This window comes from Henckelia pumila, chromosome 3, assembly GCF_033568475.1.
Source record: "Henckelia pumila isolate YLH828 chromosome 3, ASM3356847v2, whole genome shotgun sequence".
Classification (NCBI taxonomy): Eukaryota; Viridiplantae; Streptophyta; class Magnoliopsida; order Lamiales; family Gesneriaceae; genus Henckelia; species Henckelia pumila.
The window spans coordinates 44126881-44145314 of NC_133122.1; the positions used below are offsets into that span (position 1 = coordinate 44126881).

General features: G+C 34.5%; 2 protein-coding genes across 2 annotated transcripts in view; one reads left to right on the top strand and one right to left on the bottom strand.

Annotated features, from left to right (window-relative positions):
- Positions 1–1320: 1320 nt before the first annotated feature.
- Positions 1321–2009, bottom strand: LOC140886516 (glucan endo-1,3-beta-glucosidase-like). The gene is made up of 3 exons (XM_073293117.1): positions 1883–2009; positions 1511–1739; positions 1321–1400 (listed from the first exon to the last, which is right to left on the bottom strand). Exons 1-3 carry the CDS (start codon positions 1973–1975, stop codon positions 1375–1377), a joined length of 348 nt encoding a protein of 115 aa, XP_073149218.1. The 5' UTR covers positions 1976–2009; the 3' UTR covers positions 1321–1374.
- A 4188-nt stretch (positions 2010–6197) lies between these two features.
- Positions 6198–18434, top strand: part of LOC140888605 (RNA polymerase II C-terminal domain phosphatase-like 4) — a 63455-nt gene continuing 51218 nt past the window's right edge. Inside the window, exons 1-4 of the mRNA XM_073296300.1 lie at positions 6198–6213; positions 7791–7906; positions 9000–9180; positions 10068–10128. Of these exons, the coding sequence (XP_073152401.1) occupies positions 6198–6213; positions 7791–7906; positions 9000–9180; positions 10068–10128 (374 nt within the window). The remainder of the gene's footprint in view (positions 6214–7790; positions 7907–8999; positions 9181–10067; positions 10129–18434) is intronic.

Below are 18434 nucleotides of genomic sequence, written 5' to 3' on the forward strand. Positions count from 1 at the left end.
CTTCACGCGTTCACAACCCAGGGGGAGCTCTATAAATAGAGCTCTCATCCAGCATTCTATATATCCCATCTCGAGTTCAATCATCTAAGCTTGAGTTTCTTCATCTCCCTTATTTATTTCTATATGTATTTGTGAGATAGATTTTCTCCTGTATAAGAGAGTGAGTGTTTCTTTGGAAATTCTTTGGAAATACAGAGAGAGGTTGTAATTCTCCAAATATTATAGTGGAATCTTTTGGTCTTGCCCGTGGTTTTACCCTAATAATTTTTGGGGGTTTTTCATGTAAATCTTGGTGTCTATTTATTCTTCAATTTCCATAGTTTCTATCTCGTGATGCCGCACCTGGGATCAACATTATCTTCAATGATTGTAAAATTAGTGATACGAGAATTATGAATATTGGATATTTAGTTATTCAAAATTATAATATTACATTAATTCTTTCATAATTTACTCTTTTTTATGTGAGAATCCACATATGTTAATTATGTTTCGTTGCACACCAGGTAATTAAATCAATTTACTAATTATATAATAGTTTGTAAACCATTTTAGCTCAGGTACCACTGATCAAATGTACGTAACTACATAAATATAAAAAGAAAGATAAACCGTAGACTTGGACAAATAATATATACTCATGTTTACAATCACGTAAAATATTAATTTATTTATTTAATAAAAAATTTATTATAGTAATTAAATACTCTCTAGTCTCTTTCTCTTCAATAATTAATTCTTCTCATCGTTACGTATGCTTCAGCATTTCATATGATTTATTGAATAAAGTAAATGTTTGAAAATATAAAGTTTATCTGTTTTTTTTCTTTCAATTCAATTATTGTAAAATTAGCGATACGAGAATTATGAATATTGGATATATATTTAGTTTTTCAACATTTTAATTTTACATTAATTCCTTCATAATTTAATTACTTTTATTTTTTTATATCGCCTGAAAATCCGTATCAGCTATATAGCACACTAATACACTATGTAAATCTTTCTGCTAATGTAATAGCTTGTATAAAGTATAAACCACGTTTGTCCGGTAAACTACATTGAGCGAAACATGTGCAATAGGCTCGCCCGAGAAGGTGTTGGAAGGAGAATCGAACTCTTAACCGCTGATCAAACGTATATCTACTCTACCAACCAGAAAACCACACTGAGAGCAATTCTAATTTACTCTTTATCTTATATTAATTAACACATGATATATATATATATATGTATGTGTTTATAACAGTAACATTTAAAGTTTTTTTTTTCTGATCATAAAAAAAGACAATATTATGTCTAATAATCAAATGCTTCTGGTTCTCCTTGACAAATTCTCTGCTGGAAGTACACCAATATAATCGATTGCGCTACTCATGTATAGCGACAATTACCATAAGCTGTACATAATAAACGTAAGATAAGTTAATAGGGTACTAATCAATCAATGACACCAATATACTCGACAAATTAAACACACAAACATAAAGATAGGAAGAAGATCATTTACATGGATCAACGGTGGTCTTAGTTCCAATATCGCGATTGCAAATACCAGTACGACGATACTCTTGGTTGAGAGCGAATGACGAATGATCATATAAGTTGTTGGGATTGAAGCACGCCGCACCTGGTTGGATAAGTTTGCAATCGTTCACCCCACAAGAATAATCTATAAATCCTTGCATCTTAGGAGGTGGAGCACCAGTTTGTATCACACACCACTCTTTAGGCAAATGCTGCATACGAAACACGTACGAGTTATAAATAAGTTCGTTCAATATTTAAATGGCACATGCAACTTGCAAGAATTTTGTTAAAGATATCGACAGAAAATGTCAAATTTTTTCAAAAAAATCATTTAATAACAAAGTTGACGTACCTGGCCAGAATTGCTGTGAAAATTGGGACGAGAGGAGAGTACGGCTCCGATAAGACAACTAGCAAGAAACAAAGTTAGGACAATCTTTGTCATTACTACTTCGTTTCTTTGATTTTTTTGATAAATAAAAATCTTACTTCTTTTTGGATAGAAAAAATGTCACGTATCTGTGGACTTTAAATAGTTGATGGAAAATTTTGAATTTCTATTGGTCAAATTCGAAATATTCTGATTTTGTACATATGACGAAAATCAAGTTAATTTTCAAAAATTTTATTTGACCTTATAAACCACTAACCATATATACTCACAAGTCACAAACATGCGCATTCTGAAATACATATATACATGCATACATACAATTTGGTTGAAATATTGAAAATTTCTTAACATGTCAAAACGATGTGTCATGTGAGGGAGCCAAACTAAATCCAAAATTGGTTTGACCCAGCAAACTAACTTATAACCGTGCCATATAAATATATGTGAGTTGAGTTGTAAATGTCACGCCCCAAAACCGGGCCTAGTTGACATCGGCATTGTTTAACAATTTAACATTGAAACAACAAGCCTCATAGTACAAGTCTTGCCAAAAACCAGTCTATTTCATAAACCATAACTGTTTTTACAGAGAACAAAACACAAGTGCAACAATGCGAAAGCGAAACTGAAATTTAAAGTAAAAATATTTCTTCAACTTGAACTGATCCATCCTCAACAACCTCAGAACTTATTATGTTCTTCGTCATCTAACTCATCTTCATTCTTATATGGGGAGCAAAGTAAGGGGGTGAGTGTTTTGGGAAACACTCAGCAAGTGGGAGCCGATCGAGCACGATAAACACCAAAATATATTTACATGTACTCATGTATATTTTATAATCTCGAAACAAAATAAGCATGCTGAATTCGAACAAATACGAAGCAAATATTGCACTGTTAATTATCTTATTTTTCGTGGTTCTACTGATCAGTCCCTTATATGTTACTCCTCTAAGGGGCGAGACCAAAGGAACGGTTATTATAACTCACCGCATCAGGACCATATCAAATCAAATCAAATCAAATCGTCGGAAATTCCTTAACCATTTCTAAATCGACTCTTAACAGTGCATCTCAAATATTTCCAAATAATTCTAACATGCTTCAAATAATATCACGAATAGCCAACAAATAATATATATATCAAAGTGAAATGAATATTATCATGCCGATCGAATTTTCAAAAGTATAAGTATTTATGTTATAAAACTTAACTCACACGCAAAAATAAATATAAATGTAGAAACTTATATCACACAAAAGAAAGATAGAAGCCCACTTACTTCGATCTCAAATTCGTATAGCGGAAAACTACTGTGGATCATCATCTATGATCAACCTCATGACATAACTTAAGAATTATATACCTCAAGCATCCTTAACTTCCACAAAATGCAAAATTGCATATATCTCTTAGACATACGGATATTTCCCATGGCCAAAAATATGTAGAAGGCTTTTTCCAAATTCTCTAAATTGTGTTTCAAAAATGAAAGTGGTTTTGAGATTTTATAGAGCAACCAAAATAAATAATAATAAACAAAAAAAAACGTAAGTTAGTGGGTAGAGGAAAAGTTAGGGAAATTAATGACTATTTACGATATAATTAAATTATGATTTGAAGACTAACTAATAATTCTAATAAATGTGAATTTAACTATATATATAAATAATTTGTTAAAAATTATAAAGATACGTTAATATAAATAAGCTAATAATAATATATATATATATATGTATATATATGTATATATTCCCACAAGTTAATGTGTTTTCTTGTAATTAAATGTATAAAAGAAGAATGAGGTTTTTACTTTATTTTGTGCAATAATTTATACCCAAAACATGAATAAAAGCTTTCAATTAAAAATAAGAAATTAATATCATAATGAATATGAATTTACAAAACTGGTTACAAATTTTAAACACTAATAACTCCACATTAGTATGACAATTAAGATAAATCATTATTTTTAAAATAATACAAATCAAAAAATAATAAGTTTCTTTAAATGTAAAATTCATTTAAAAATTCTAATTATATGTTAAGACGATAACTGAAATTTAGAATAAAACTAAAATTAAAAATCTTAATTTTATTTCGCTAGTAGATAAACTAAATTTACAAAGATATTTTTATTACAAAGATATTTTTATTTATTATATCGTAGATTTGGTCACGGGTATCACAGTAAATTTATCGGTCGTCAAAACAGACTGTTGGCAAAATCCTATTAGACATTTTTTAAATGTCTAGTTGCATGTTGTTCAATAGATTTTAACTTTTAATGGATTTTGGTTTATGGAGTATAGATAATATATATATATATATATATATATATATATATAATGGAAGGTTAAATTCAAAATTGGTAAGAATAATTTAGTCAAAACTATGAATAATCTCTCGCGAAGTTTTGACTAAATTATTCTTACCAATTTTGAATTTAACCTTCCATCGGTATTATAATTATCAATCTTTTTGCATTACTTTTGAAATACATTTAAAAAAAACAAGGATAAATCATAGACAATTTGATTGGAAATATGATATACACATGTTTACAATCACATAAAGCTATTAATTAATCTATTAGTTGAATAAAATCCATTAATATCTAGAATACTATCTTTCTCTTCCATAATTAGTTCTGATAATTGTTCCGCCTGATATAATTCAAGCATTTCATATGACTTGTGGAATATGGATCGGATAATATTAGTGGCAACTACCATAGCACTACATGACATGCAAGATGAGTTTTTGGCGACCGATCGATACCAATTACATATTTTATGACGACACATATGAATGAAAGGCATCGAAATTGATATTTACACTTTACTTTTTTTGTTTGAGTTATTTTGTAAGTAAATTTTACACACGAAATAGAGTGTAGATAACACAATAATTTTTTGAAGACAATTTTTTTTTTGGTTGGCTCATCCTATTAGACATTTTTGGTTGGCTCATCCTATTAGGAATTTTTGAAATGTCTAGTTTTATGTTGTTCAATAAATTTTTTTAATGGATTTTGGAGTAAAGACAATTTTTTAATTTTTTTAATATATAAAACCATGATAATCAAGCCGAAAATCTCTCTCGAAGTTTTGACTGAATTTTTCTTACCAATTTTGAATTCAACCTTCATCGTTATTATTATTTCTTTATTTGCATTACTTTTGAAATTAAAAAGAAAACAAGGATAAATCGTAGGTACATTGATTGGAAATATAGGATAGTATACTCATGTTTACAATCACATGAATCTATTAATTTAATAAAATCTATTAATACGTCGAATACTACTATTTCTTATATCTTCCTCTTCAATAATAAATTATGATAATTGTTGTGCCCGCTTCAATCGATTTTATATGACTTGTGAATATGCATGGATTATATTATTGACAACTACCACAATATGCATGCACATATATATTAGCCTTTCTTCGATTATGGGAAAACTGCACAATTCCACTGTAATCAATTAGACGTCGAACCGATTGAGCATCAACACCAGCATAGCTCAGGTAAATCGTGGGAAATAACTAATATAATCCGTTATATTTTTTTAAATAAGCTATTATCTTTTAACTACTCCTTATAGTTAATATTTTAATCCAAATAATATTCATTTTTTTGTTCTCATATATTAATTAGATTTTTTTCAAAATTAATTTTAATAAAAAAACCAAATTTTGTTTGACGTGAGAACCCGCAACCACTATCTTTGATGTGCATTGGTAAACCTTCGGACTAACGCAATAGCCTGCAAACTACGTTAGTCGGGTAAACTTCACTAAGCAAGTCTTGTGTGACAGGCTAGTCCAAGAAGATGTTGGTAGGAAGAATCGAACTTCTAACCTCTGGCCAAAAGTTTACCTACTCCACCAATTTGGAACTCCCTTAGGGGAAAAAGAAAAGAATATATTAGAATCAGTGTTCTAAAAGGCGCCTCCATTTATAGAAAGACGGTGTCTCTAAAAGGAATTATTGGAAAAATATGAAGATGAACAAAAAGAATTAGATATTTAGACTAAAAAAACCATATAGACACCGCCTAAACATTTAGGCGCTAGGTGGTCGTTCGTCTACCTCTTTTAGAACACTGAGGAATTGGATGTAATTTTTTTTGTGAATATAATAAAATCGAATGTTTCTTCACTCTTTTTTGAGTGAAAATTGCATCAAATAGTCAAATGTATTTAGATACTATTATATAGCATTTAAGTCATGATAATTGATTAGAGGTAGTGAGCAGTATTATAAATGACGATAGGCGATGGTGGGTTGGTTAGTGACCGCCCACGGCCTCATGGCTAGGTGGTTGAATTCTTTTAAACTAGTTTTTATGGATAATTATACATGATCATCAATCATTCAATACATGCATAAATTAAATGTTGTTTGTACGTACATAAGCTTCATACAATGTAATGCAATTCATACAAATGCAACTAGCTAAATAATTAATAAAGATGCATGACCATATTAATACTAAATAAGTAATATATATACTAATATCTAACCTAATGGGCAGTATTGGCGGTTTGAGACAGTGTAGTGGGCAAAGGGCTTGCGAAACTTCTAGCCTCTAGGTGAATGAATTGGATCTAAATATTATATTTTGAAATGCTAAGAGTTTTTTAAAATTTCAATTTTGTTGACTGACTCATTGACTTCCTGATTAATTCACCTAAGCCGTCTTAGCGCGAGGCACCTTGGACCACCTATATGGCCACCCGCCTTAGGCAAAAACAGTGCGCCGAGGACTAATGGAGCGAAGTATAAATTTTTGAATCTGATAATATACATAATTATAGATTTACTTTGTATTTATAATGTTATTTATTATTCGATATAATATAATGTTGAATCTATTGAATGTTTCATTAAATAATCTATATATACACAATTTACAAACCTAAATAACGTGAAATAAAACCCATATATATATATAAAAGATCTTATTGAAACAATTTGATATTTTGGTATGGCCACACAAAATTAATAACAATTTCTATAGATTATATATTTATCTATTTTTAAATTCTAAATTATTTGAAAAAACTAATGGAGCGAAAAATACCTAAATAAAGCAATGATGATTTAACTACTTCTTATGGTTATCATTTTAACCGGGAGACGTATATTTTTGGTCATGTAATTTGCACATTTTTTTATTTTTGATCCTGTTAAAAGTAAATTCGCAATTTTAGACATGTAACTTGCATTTTTTTTTATTTTTGGTCATATTAACAATGAATTCGTATTTTTAGTCCTGTACTTACATGATTTTTTCATTTTAAGTCCTGTTAACATTGAATTTTTATTTTTTTTATCTTGCAACTTCCGTATATTTTTTTAGTCATATTAAAGGTGAATTTTCATTTTTAATATTATTATTTATAGTTTTATTTATATTATGTATTTTATAAGATGATATTTAGTTTAAAAATATTTTGAATAATATTTAGTTGATTGTTTTTTATTTAATTCATTTAAATTTTAAAAGCTTTAAAATATGAAAATCATAATATATTATGATTAAAAATATAAAAAAAGTATGCAATTTATGAAATTAATAATGTAAATTCATCGATAATATGACTAAAAATAAAAATAAAAATACATGAAAATTACAGGATAAAAAAATGAAAAATCAGTGTTAACATGATTAAAACGTTGCTGATCTACCGAGTTCCTCATCTCAAGGTGAACCAGTGCAAATCTTTATGTTAGATGCAATTTTCATGCATCATATTGTTTCATTTGTTTGTCTGATTCTCCTAGATTTGTTGTGAGCCTTGCCTTTTTTTTTAGATGACTAATTCCTTGGTTCTGCTTGATTCCTGGATGCAGAGTCATCTCCGAAGACGAATAAGTGCCTACATCCTGGCATTTATGCGGGAATGTGCATGAAATGCGGTGTTAAAATGGATGACGAATCTGGTGTTCCATTTGGGTACATACACAAGGTTAATTTTTTGAAAAATATTATTATATCCTGCAATATTTTATCCCTAGAAAATATATTTTGAAAATGGTGCCACTTTGTGTGTCTGTTGCTCTCAACACCAATCAAAATGCCCTATTTCAGCTCCCAGTTCCCTCTAGGAGTAAAAAGGACACGAAAAATCCTTTAATCAAAATAAAAGCTTTATGTTTTCAGTACAATTTAACCCTCAATTAAGAAACTTAGCTCAAGTGAAGTGAAACAATTAGCACCACCAAAATTAAGTAAATACATTATACATGGAATGTGTTGGGAAAGATAGCCTAAATTAATTGACTTTTATGTAGCGGAATCATTTAGATAAATTTTAGTATGCTCTGTGGTTGCGGCGATGTCCGATCTTCCACATCAGAAAGAATTTTCTATGTGATTTGATTTGTGTGAGTTTCACTTGTAAAGTGAGATTGAGTGTGTCATCCAAGAATTATTATTCTTGAAGTACTTGGTATCCCCTAAGTTGTTCTAGGGAGCGTTGTTGTTATCTCCTATTATTCTAGGAATGTGTTGTACTCATTATTGATATAGTGGAGATTTTCTTGGTGGACTTAGGTCCCGTGGTTTTTTTCTAATTTGGGTTTTCCACGTAAAAATCCTTGTGTCGTTTTCTTCGTGCTTATTATCTTGATTGATATTGATATCATGGAAACACTTTGATCCGATAGTATCACTAAAGGTAAAAAGAATCAAAAGCTTCCGCAACATAAAAGTCAATTAATTTAGGCTATCTTTCCCAACAGAATGAAATGTATTTCTTCATTCCAGAGCTGCTCAGGTTGTTGCCCGAATTCGCATTCATGTATGGCATTGGATCAGTTTTCATAATGCTGTGATACAGAATTGAGAAATGGTTGTTTTGAGTGAATGAAAAGAATAAATTCGAAAAATGTATTTTGTTAGTTTCATGCCACCACATGTAAACAGTTAATTCCAACTGCTGCTTATTTTAATATTCTCATTCTTGTTTGATTACATTTGAGAAATTGCATTATTGAACACAATTTCCCTTTCTAAATTGCTGTTTTCCAATTTTCAAATTAACTTCATGTTTCATGCAGAACTTAAGGCTTGCCAATGATGAAATCTCCCGTTTACGTGAGAAGGACTTGAAGAAGTTGTTACATCATAAAAAGCTTTACTTGGTTCTTGATTTAGATCATACATTGCTTAATTCAACTCGGCTTGCGGATGTGACAGCAGAAGAGGGATACTTAATTGACCAAAGAGATGCTTTGCCAGGTTAATTTTACCTCAACCTATTGTGGTCTTGATTTGGTCATCTTTTTTTAGGTCCAAATTCTTGCAGTTATATCTGAGGCAATAGCTGTTACTAACGATAGAAATAGTGTAGCAGTGACATGTTTTAATTGATTACTTTTTGCTCACCAACAATCCTCTTCCAAAATCTGTTCAACTTGTAACTTGGTGGAATTGAACTTGTGACCCATCGTCTTGATACTAATTGTAGAATCAAGCAGTAGATTATTTCTCATGCTGTGCTGTGTACTTGATATGACAGTTTCTTTGAGAATCCCCGGCTTCCGTGGAAAATTCAGACTTTCTTTTTTTCGAGCTAGTGTTCATTTTGATACTAGACACAAGAAAAGACTCTGTTTCAAGCAAAAAAATATTTATTTAGTACCTACATCTAGTTGAAGATATTTACCCTGGAAATTTGATGCCTGTTAGCTAAAGGGTTTCAAGGAATGTATATTTATTATCTGTCCATGCATCGAATTGCCCATGTTGAAATTTCTCTCTTATATTATAATGATAAAAGATGAATCCTTATACTGGACCACATTCTTTCAATAACTAATAATCGGTTTTGACTAGCATGATTTTTTCTCCCAACTATAAGGCATTCCAATTTGTTAATTAACTTAAAACTTGTATCTGTCTTTGCCATCAATCGAGATGGTTTAACACAGTCAGTATGGTATTTTATCCCAGCATTCCTCTAAAACTAGAAATATGATGTGCATTCACCTATCACTTCTTTCCCTTTTAAATGTTTTTACTACTCTAATTTTTTATACCGTGAGAACCATGTTACGCTGCTCATTTTCTGCTTTGAACTCTAAAGTCTAACCTGAGTGTAATTCCCTTTATTTTTAATTTGCAAGATACTTTGAAGAGAGATCTATTTAGACTGGAGTTGTCGCGGATGATGACCAAGTTGAGGCCATTTGTGTTATGGATTATGGCGAAGCGATCATGACGATAATAAATGCGGAATAAAAATAATCAACAAGAACACCAAAGATTTACGTGGTTCACCCAATATAGGCTACGTCCACGGAGCTGCTGCAAATATTTATAACCGGAGAAATATTACAAGTGTATACAAAGCACTATATCTCTCACACGATCCCAACACCCGAGTATTATCGAGAAATAATTTCTCTAACTCACACAAGAGAACACTAAAGAAAATCCAAGAAACTCCTTTCTTTGTTTCTTATTTTCTATGCTCTCTGATTTTGGGATATTTAAAACTGAAGAAATGGAGCTCTATTTATAGAGCTCCCGGTACGCGTGAATTTAATTCACGCGTCCTCACCAGCCATCTGCAGTCCACCATCCAACTAGCATTAAATATGTTTTCCGACAAACCATTTAATATTGACCTAACATTTTGTTAAGGGTGAGGCCCATTAAAGAATCCTACATTGAATGTTTGAAGAAAGAAGAATGAAGGATCTACTATAAATAGAGCTCACTTATTTCAGTTATTGTATCTCATTCTTCTCTTTTGTATTGACAGTAGAGAAGAAAATAAAGAGTAAAAAAAAAGAATTGTTCTTTTTTTCGGTGATCTCTTGTGTGAGTTAGAAAAATATTTTCTCGGTAATACTCGAGGCTTGGGTGTGGAGAGATATAGTGTTTTGTATACACTTGTAATATTTCTCCGGTAATAAAGATTTGCAGCAGCTCCGTGGACGTAGCCTATATTGGGTGAACCACGTAAATCTTTGGTGTTCTTGAAGATTATTTTATTCCGCAATTTCTATTATCGTCATGTTCTCTTCGGTATAATCCACAACAATTGATATCAGAGTTGTTACGGTGTTCGGGAGCCTTGGAGAAAAGATTTTTTGAAATTTTATTAAGGCAGGAGAAGCGATGGTCGAAAATGACGGATCGGGACCTGGAATCAATAAGTTCGACGGTACAGATTTCACGTTCTGGCGGTTACAGATTAAAGACTATTTGTACAGCAAGAAGCTACATCAACCTCTATCCGGGGAGAAGCCAGAAAAGATGGAGGATGATGAGTGGGAGCTCCTTGACCGACATGTGTTAGGTGTAATACGATTGACCCTAACAAAGAACGTGGCACACAACGTGGCGAAGGCAAAAACCACGGAGGAGATGATGTCCATTTTGTCGGACATGTACGAGAAACCATCAGCAAATAATAAAGTGTTCCTCATGAAAAAGTTATTCAACTTGAAGATGGAGGAAGGTGCTTCGGTGGCGGCACACATCAATGAATTCAACACGATTGTTTCCCAGCTAACATCGGTGGAAATCAAGTTTGATGATAAGATCCGTGCACTTATTCTTTTGGCGTCTTTACCAAATGTTTGGGAGCCGATGCGGGCAGAGGTTAGTAATTCTGCTGGCAAAGGAAAATTAAAATTCAATGATGTCAGAGATCGAATTCTTGGTGAAGAAGTTCGCAGGATGGATTCGGGAGAAGCGACATCATCGAGATCTGCTCTTAATCTCGAGAATAGAGGCAGAGGCAGGAGCAGCGAAAAAGGTTCTAACCGATGGCGTGGCAGATCCAAATCAAGAACTGGAAAAGACAAAAATACTTTTGAAAAAAAATTGAAGTTCTAGAGCTGTGGTGAAACTGGTCATATGAAAAAGGACTGCATATCACCCAAGAATAATGCAAATATTGTTATTGAGAATGTACATGATGCCTTAGTACTATCCATGGAAAGCCCGGTTGATTCTTGGGTTATGGATTCGGGAGCTTTGTTTCATACCACTAGTGATCATGAGCTATTCAGTAATTACACTGTTGGTAATTACGAAAAAGTTTTCCTGGCTGATGGAAAACCTTTGGAAATAGCTGTTATGGGTGATGTCAGTTTGAAAATGTCAAACGGATCTATCTGGAAGCTCAACAAAGTGAGGCATGTACCAAAGTTGACCCAAAATCTAATCTCAGTGGGACAGCTCGATGACGAAGGCTATAAAGTGACCTTTGGTGATGGCTCTTGTAAAGTTAGCAAAGGGGCCATGATTATTGCTCGAGGAACAAAAACTGGAACTCTTTATATGACTTTCAGTTGCAGAGAAATGTTAGCAGCTGTGGATGCTGGAGCCAACTCAAGTCTATGGCATTGTAAACTTGGACATATGAGTGAGAAGGGAATGAAGATGCTGATATCAAAAGGAAAGCTATCGGAGTTAAAAACTGTCGAACACAAATTGTGTGAAAGTTGTATTCTTGGAAAACAGAAAAGGGTGAGCTTTTCGAAAGGCGGTAGAGAACCAAAAACAGCAAAGTTGGATTTGATTCATACTGATGTATGGGGACCATCTCCTGTGACATCCCTTGGCGGCTCACGATATTATGTCACATTTATTGATGATTCGAGCAGGAAGGTTTGAGTTTATTTTTTAAAAAATAAATCTGATATTTATGAAACCTTTAAGAGGTGGAAAGTCATGGTGAAAAATGAGACCAACTTAAAGGTGAAGTGCTTACGGTCTGATAACGGAGGAGAATATGAAGATTTTGAGTTCAAGAAGTATTGTGCACAAAACGGGATCAAGATGGAAAAAATCATTCCTGGTACACCTCAACAAAATGGTGTGGCTGAAAGAATGAACAGAACCCTGAATGAACGTGCCAGGAGCATGAGATTGCACGCAAGACTGCCGAAATCATTCTGGGCTGATGCAGTTAACACTGCAGCGTATCTGATCAACAAAGGACATTCGGTACCACTTGATTGCAGAATACCAGATGAGGTCTGGAGCAGCAAAGGAGTAAACCTTTCGTTCTTGAAAGTGTTTGGTTGTCTCTCATATGTTCACATCGGTTCAGCCAGTAGAACGAAACTTGATCCGAAATCAAAGAAATGTTTCTTTATTGGTTATGGAGATAATGATTTTGGTTATCGGTTCTGGGATGACCAAAATCGAAAGATCATTCGGAGTAGAGATGTCATTTTCAATGAGCAAGTTTTGTACAAGAACAAATCAGAAATTGCAGCAGGAGATAAATGTCCTGAAGTCCAGAAGTCAAATGAAGTGTCATTGATAGATATTCCTATGAATGAGTCGGAGGATAGTAAGCAGGAAGAAGAAACTGCACAAAAAGTTGATCCACAAACTCCGGTGATTGAACTCAGGAGATCGTCAAGAACAATCAGACCACCTCAGAAATACTCCCCTGCACTTCATTATATTTTGCTGACAGATAAAGGTGAACCAGAGACCTTTGATGAAGCGATGCAAAATGAGGACTCAATCAAGTGGGAGTTAGCCATGAAAGACGAGATGGATTCACTGTCATCCAATCAGACTTGGGAGTTAACAGAACTTTCGAAAGACAAAAGGGCATTACACAACAAGTGGGTGTACCGGATCAAAGAAGAAGTTGACGATAGCAAGCGGTACAAGGCGAGACTTGTTGTGAAAGGTTTTCAACAGCGGGAAGGCATTGATTATACCGAGATTTTCTCTCCAGTGGTGAAGTTAACCACTATCAGAACTGTACTTGGACTAGTGGCTAAGGAAGATTTACATCTGGAGCAGTTGGATGTAAAGACGGCGTTTCTTCATGGTGACTTGGATGAAGAAATTTATATGAAGCAGCCACAGGGATTTGAAGTACGAGGGAAGGAGAAAATGGTATGCAAACTTCAGAAGAGCTTGTACGGTCTCAAACAAGCTCCAAGACAGTGGTACAAGAAGTTTGATGGATTCATGAATAACAACGGTTTCCTGAGGTGTCAGGCGGATCACTGTTGTTATATGAAGAAGATTAATGGTTCTTATATCATTCTAATATTCTTAAATTGAAAAGGATTGAAATTGAATTAAATCATTTTTCTGGGGACTGAATTGCAAATAGCCAAAAGTTCAGGGACTAAACTACAATTTGGCTAATATATATCTCAACTTACCTTTAATATTTCTGATTCCAATGTGTGTTATCAGAAAAGAAAAGAAGAAAAGGTCAGAACACGGCTGAACCAAACCCCACTCCATTTTTGCTCTGAAAAAGCTTTGATAACTTGCGCTCCGGTTGTCAGAAATTCTGAATAAATATATATCTCCGATCACCGCTCCGAGACCTTCGTTTTGGTACAAGTTTCATTCATCTTTCTCAGACTTTATTTGTATGTTGAAGATGGAAATTTATGATTTTAAGATATAAGCATTTATGAGCTGTACCGATTACGTATTTGCAGACGGTTCGGAAAAAGACTATCGTTCGGATTTTATATGATTTTAGCAAGCAAAATTCGAACCCTATCATATCTGATTATGATGATTTTCGAGTTATGTGTGAGGATAAGTTAGAGATAATGATTTATATGGATTGTTGGATCGATTGTGATATTGTTTGGATTGCCGGTTTGTAGCCGTTACGCCGTCGATTCGCAAAATGTCAAGACTTTGATATTATTGATTAAAAGGAGCATGGTTTGAGTTGCATCTGATCTTGTTAGTTATTTGATATGTTATTTCTCAGCTTTCATTTGAAGATTGACAACTCGAGAATCCCGATTCGAACCGAGAAGGAGTTGAAGCAAGGTTTGCTAGCATTGTATTTGAAATGAAGTTGAGAAGATGAGCAGATTTTGACATGTTGTTGTTGATTGTATTTTCAGATTTGAAGTACTTTCAGACTCGACATCGAAAGGTATAAATGACAGCGAATCCAGATGGGATAGAACACTCGAAATAGCTATTGTTTCGAGTATTTCCTTGTTAATCACATACTTGGTTGATTATGTATTTTATGTGATTAGATGCTTTGATTGCTTTACATGCTTATGTGATTAGTTGTTCAAGATGTTTTATAGCATTTAATGCATACAGAACATGTTGCATTCATCTTGAACTCCAGCCTGAAAAGCACAGAGGGTTGAAAGGCCTAGAGTGCATATGACGTTTGGAGGGCTGTAGTTGAGTGGCACGGATTGTAGACTTACTTCCAGAGCCAGAAGACTCACTATAGTTGCACCAAAGTCAGAGGAAATAAAGTATTTGACTTCACCTCGATTGGTGAGTTGGTGTTCGTTAAAGATTTTATTTCCTCGGGATCCCAAAGAACTTATATTCGATTGATATCAGCTTGATAGCCTCTTTTGCCATATGCATTGCATTCACGTTTATTATCTCGCGCTTTATGTTGTTTATACTGGGATTTTATTCTCACCGGAGGTATTCGGATATTGCTTTGTTTTGTATGTGTGCATGGCAATAGGTGGGGCAGGAGCTGGTCAGAAAAGATAAGGATAGCTCGAGATAGAGTCTTAGCATGTGAGGATACGGGTTGTATCAGCAAGACATGTACTTTGAGTAGATAAACATGTTAGAAAAGAATACAAGAATGTTGTATAAGTTGTTAACTACATGTGTAACTTGTGTAGGAAAGCTTATCAGATGTTATTAGATTGCATGTTTATTATTTTGAAGCTTGTATCAGAGTATGTGTTTGTATGTTTCAAGTTTGGATAGCAAAAATCTTTCCTGCATTTTCTGGAAAATGTAGCCCGCTCGATCGGTAGAAATTCACCGATCGAGCGAGGCCCTTATTTTGCAAGGCAGAGAAATCAAGTTTTGTTGCCCGCTCGATCGGTAGAAATTCACCGATCGAGCGAGGCCAAGAATTCCCTGGACCGAGAGCTTCTAGTTTGAGCTCGCTCGATCGGGCAACTTTCGCCGATCGAGCGAGACACTGTAACTTTTTAAAAAAAAAAAAATTTGGCTCTTGGTTCTTTAATTATTTTAAGTACTTCATTAATTTTTAATTATAATAAATTGCCCTAAGATAAGATTAGCAACCCGGGTCCCCACAACAGGAGGTATCAAAGCATAAGTTTCTGGATTTAGATAGAAGTTGATGAGCGGGGTAGATTGAGTCTGTCTGATTGTTTGATATCACATGAGTTTGCATGTTGTATCTGATTATGTGCATTATATGCTAGCATGCTTTATATTGCAATAATTACGTGACTGCATGATTATGTGCTTTCATTGCTACTGCATGCTATATATGCAATTGTATTCCAGAGTATCCTCAGTCAGAACCTGAATTCTCATGAGAATGCATGAGAATGCTTATCAGAGAAGGATGGAATAAATTGCTGCATATGATATTGTTTATGCACTAATCTGTTTGACAATCAGATATGCCTCCCCGTAAAGCACCGGCCATTAGACAGCCAATAGTGGTTCCTCCAGCTGAACCAGCACCAGTACCACCGCCAGCTATTGAACCCCAGAATGCACAGGGTAGTACATCTGCTGACCCTATGGATCCTACTGCTACTCCAATTGAGACTTTGCTGAAGCGATTTCAATCATTCAAACCGCCAAAATTGAAAGGAACAGAAAACTCAATGGATTGTGAAAATTGGCTGGAAGATATAGAACAGCTGTTTGAATCACTCGACTATACCGATGATCGTCGTATTCGACTGGTAATACATCAACTTCATGAAGTTGCCAAAAGTTGGTGGATTACTACAAAACGGGCATTGGAACAACGAGGTACGATTATCACCTGGACTATCTTTAAAACTGAGTTCTATCAACGTTTCTTTCCAGTCTCCTACAGGAAGGATAAGGGTGCTGAATTTGCCAATCTAAGGCAAGGTAATTTGAATATTGAAGAGAATGTGGCCAAATTTTCAAGTCTTTTGAAGTTTGCACGACATATAGCAGCTACTGATGAAGCAATGGCAGATCAGTTTATCAATGGCCTTAATCCCGATGTGCTTACTTTGGTGAATAGTGGACGACCTAATACTTTTGCTGACGCCTTGAATAAAGCTAAGGGAGCAGAAGCGGGGTTATTGCGACAAAGAGGAGCACCGTTCATTCCACAGCCATTACCACAGTCTGTATCAGCATCACTTCCACAGAATCCGCCACAGTTTCAGCAACCATCTCCCCGATTTGAGGGAGGAAGTAGTGGCAGAAAGGATTCTCGTTTCAAGCCTAAAGGGAAACAGTTTAAGCGGGCAGGTAGTAGTTCTTCTAGTTCTAGTGGACAGAGATAGTTTGGTACAGGTCAGAGAACTGGTGAATCAGGCGTGTTTTGTGGTAAGTGTGGTGGACGACATGCTATCGATCAGTGCAAAGGTGTGTTAGGTAATTGCAATATTTGTCGCCAACCAGGTCACTATGCCAAAGTATGTCCCCAACGAGCTATGGGTGAAAGTTCTTCTCGACTAGAACCTCAGGCAGAAAGGCAATCAGTGCATTCATTCCAGCCTCAGCAACAGCCCAGAGCAGGAGGAAGCCAGACTGTGACTCAACCTCCTAGACAACAGGCTCGAGTCTTTGCACTTACTGAGGAACAGGCTCAGGCAGCACCTGACGATGTCATAGCAGGTAACTGCTCTATTTATGGTTATCCTGCCTATGTTTTGATAGATACAGGTGCATCACATACATTCATCTCTGAAAAATTTGTTATGATGCATTCTTTATCGTCTGAGCCATTGCCTACTGTTGTCTCTATTTCTTCACCTTTGGGTGAAGGTATTATCTCTGTTCGAATGATTCGAAATTGTGCGTTACAATATGACGGGAATGTGATTGATATAGATTATATAGTACTTGGATTATCAGATTTTGATTGTATTGTTGGTATAGACATGTTAACCAAGTACAGGGCAACTGTAGATTGTTTCTAGAAAGTGGTTCGATTTAGACCAGAAATGGCATCTGAATGGAAATTCTACGGTAAGAGTTCTCGAGCCAAGATCCCTTTGATATCTGTGTTATCTATGACCCATTTATTGCAGAGAGGGGCGAAAGGATTTCTGATTTATGCAGTTGATGTATTGGTCCAGTCCCGGTGTACTGTGACAACACGGGTGTCGTTGCTCAGGCAAAGGAACCAAGGTCTCATCAGAAGTCCAAACACGTACTGAGGAAATACCACATCATCCAGGAGATCGTGGAAAGAGGAGACATCAGTGTCGAGAGAGTGGCCTCTACAGACAATATCGCTGATCCGCTTACTAAGCTCTTGCCAGGACCATTGTTTGACAAACATCGCGAAGCAATGGGATTACGTAGTATGACTAGTTGGCTTTAGGGCAAGTGGGAGATTGAAAGAGTGGGTGCCCGGTTAGCCAACTTGTGGCTAAGGGCTTTTATGACTCTATGTAAAACAATCTTTTGTTTAATATAATTTACACTTTTATAATGGCATTGACTTTATCTTTCTTCATATTGTTATATTATGATATACTATTGTTGTTTTGATAAAGACCTTG

Bases quoted from the DNA above. Each gene is read 5' to 3' on its own strand.
- LOC140886516 (XM_073293117.1), bottom strand. From the start codon at position 1,975: ATGACAAAGATTGTCCTAACTTTGTTTCTTGCTAGTTGTCTTATCGGA. The intron at 1,740-1,882 runs GTACGTCAACTT...TTTCGTATGCAG, and splicing joins TTCACAGCAATTCTGGCCAG to CATTTGCCTAAAGAGTGGTG. The intron at 1,401-1,510 runs GTAAATGATCTT...TATTATGTACAG, and splicing joins TAAGACCACCGTTGATCCAT to CTTATGGTAATTGTCGCTAT.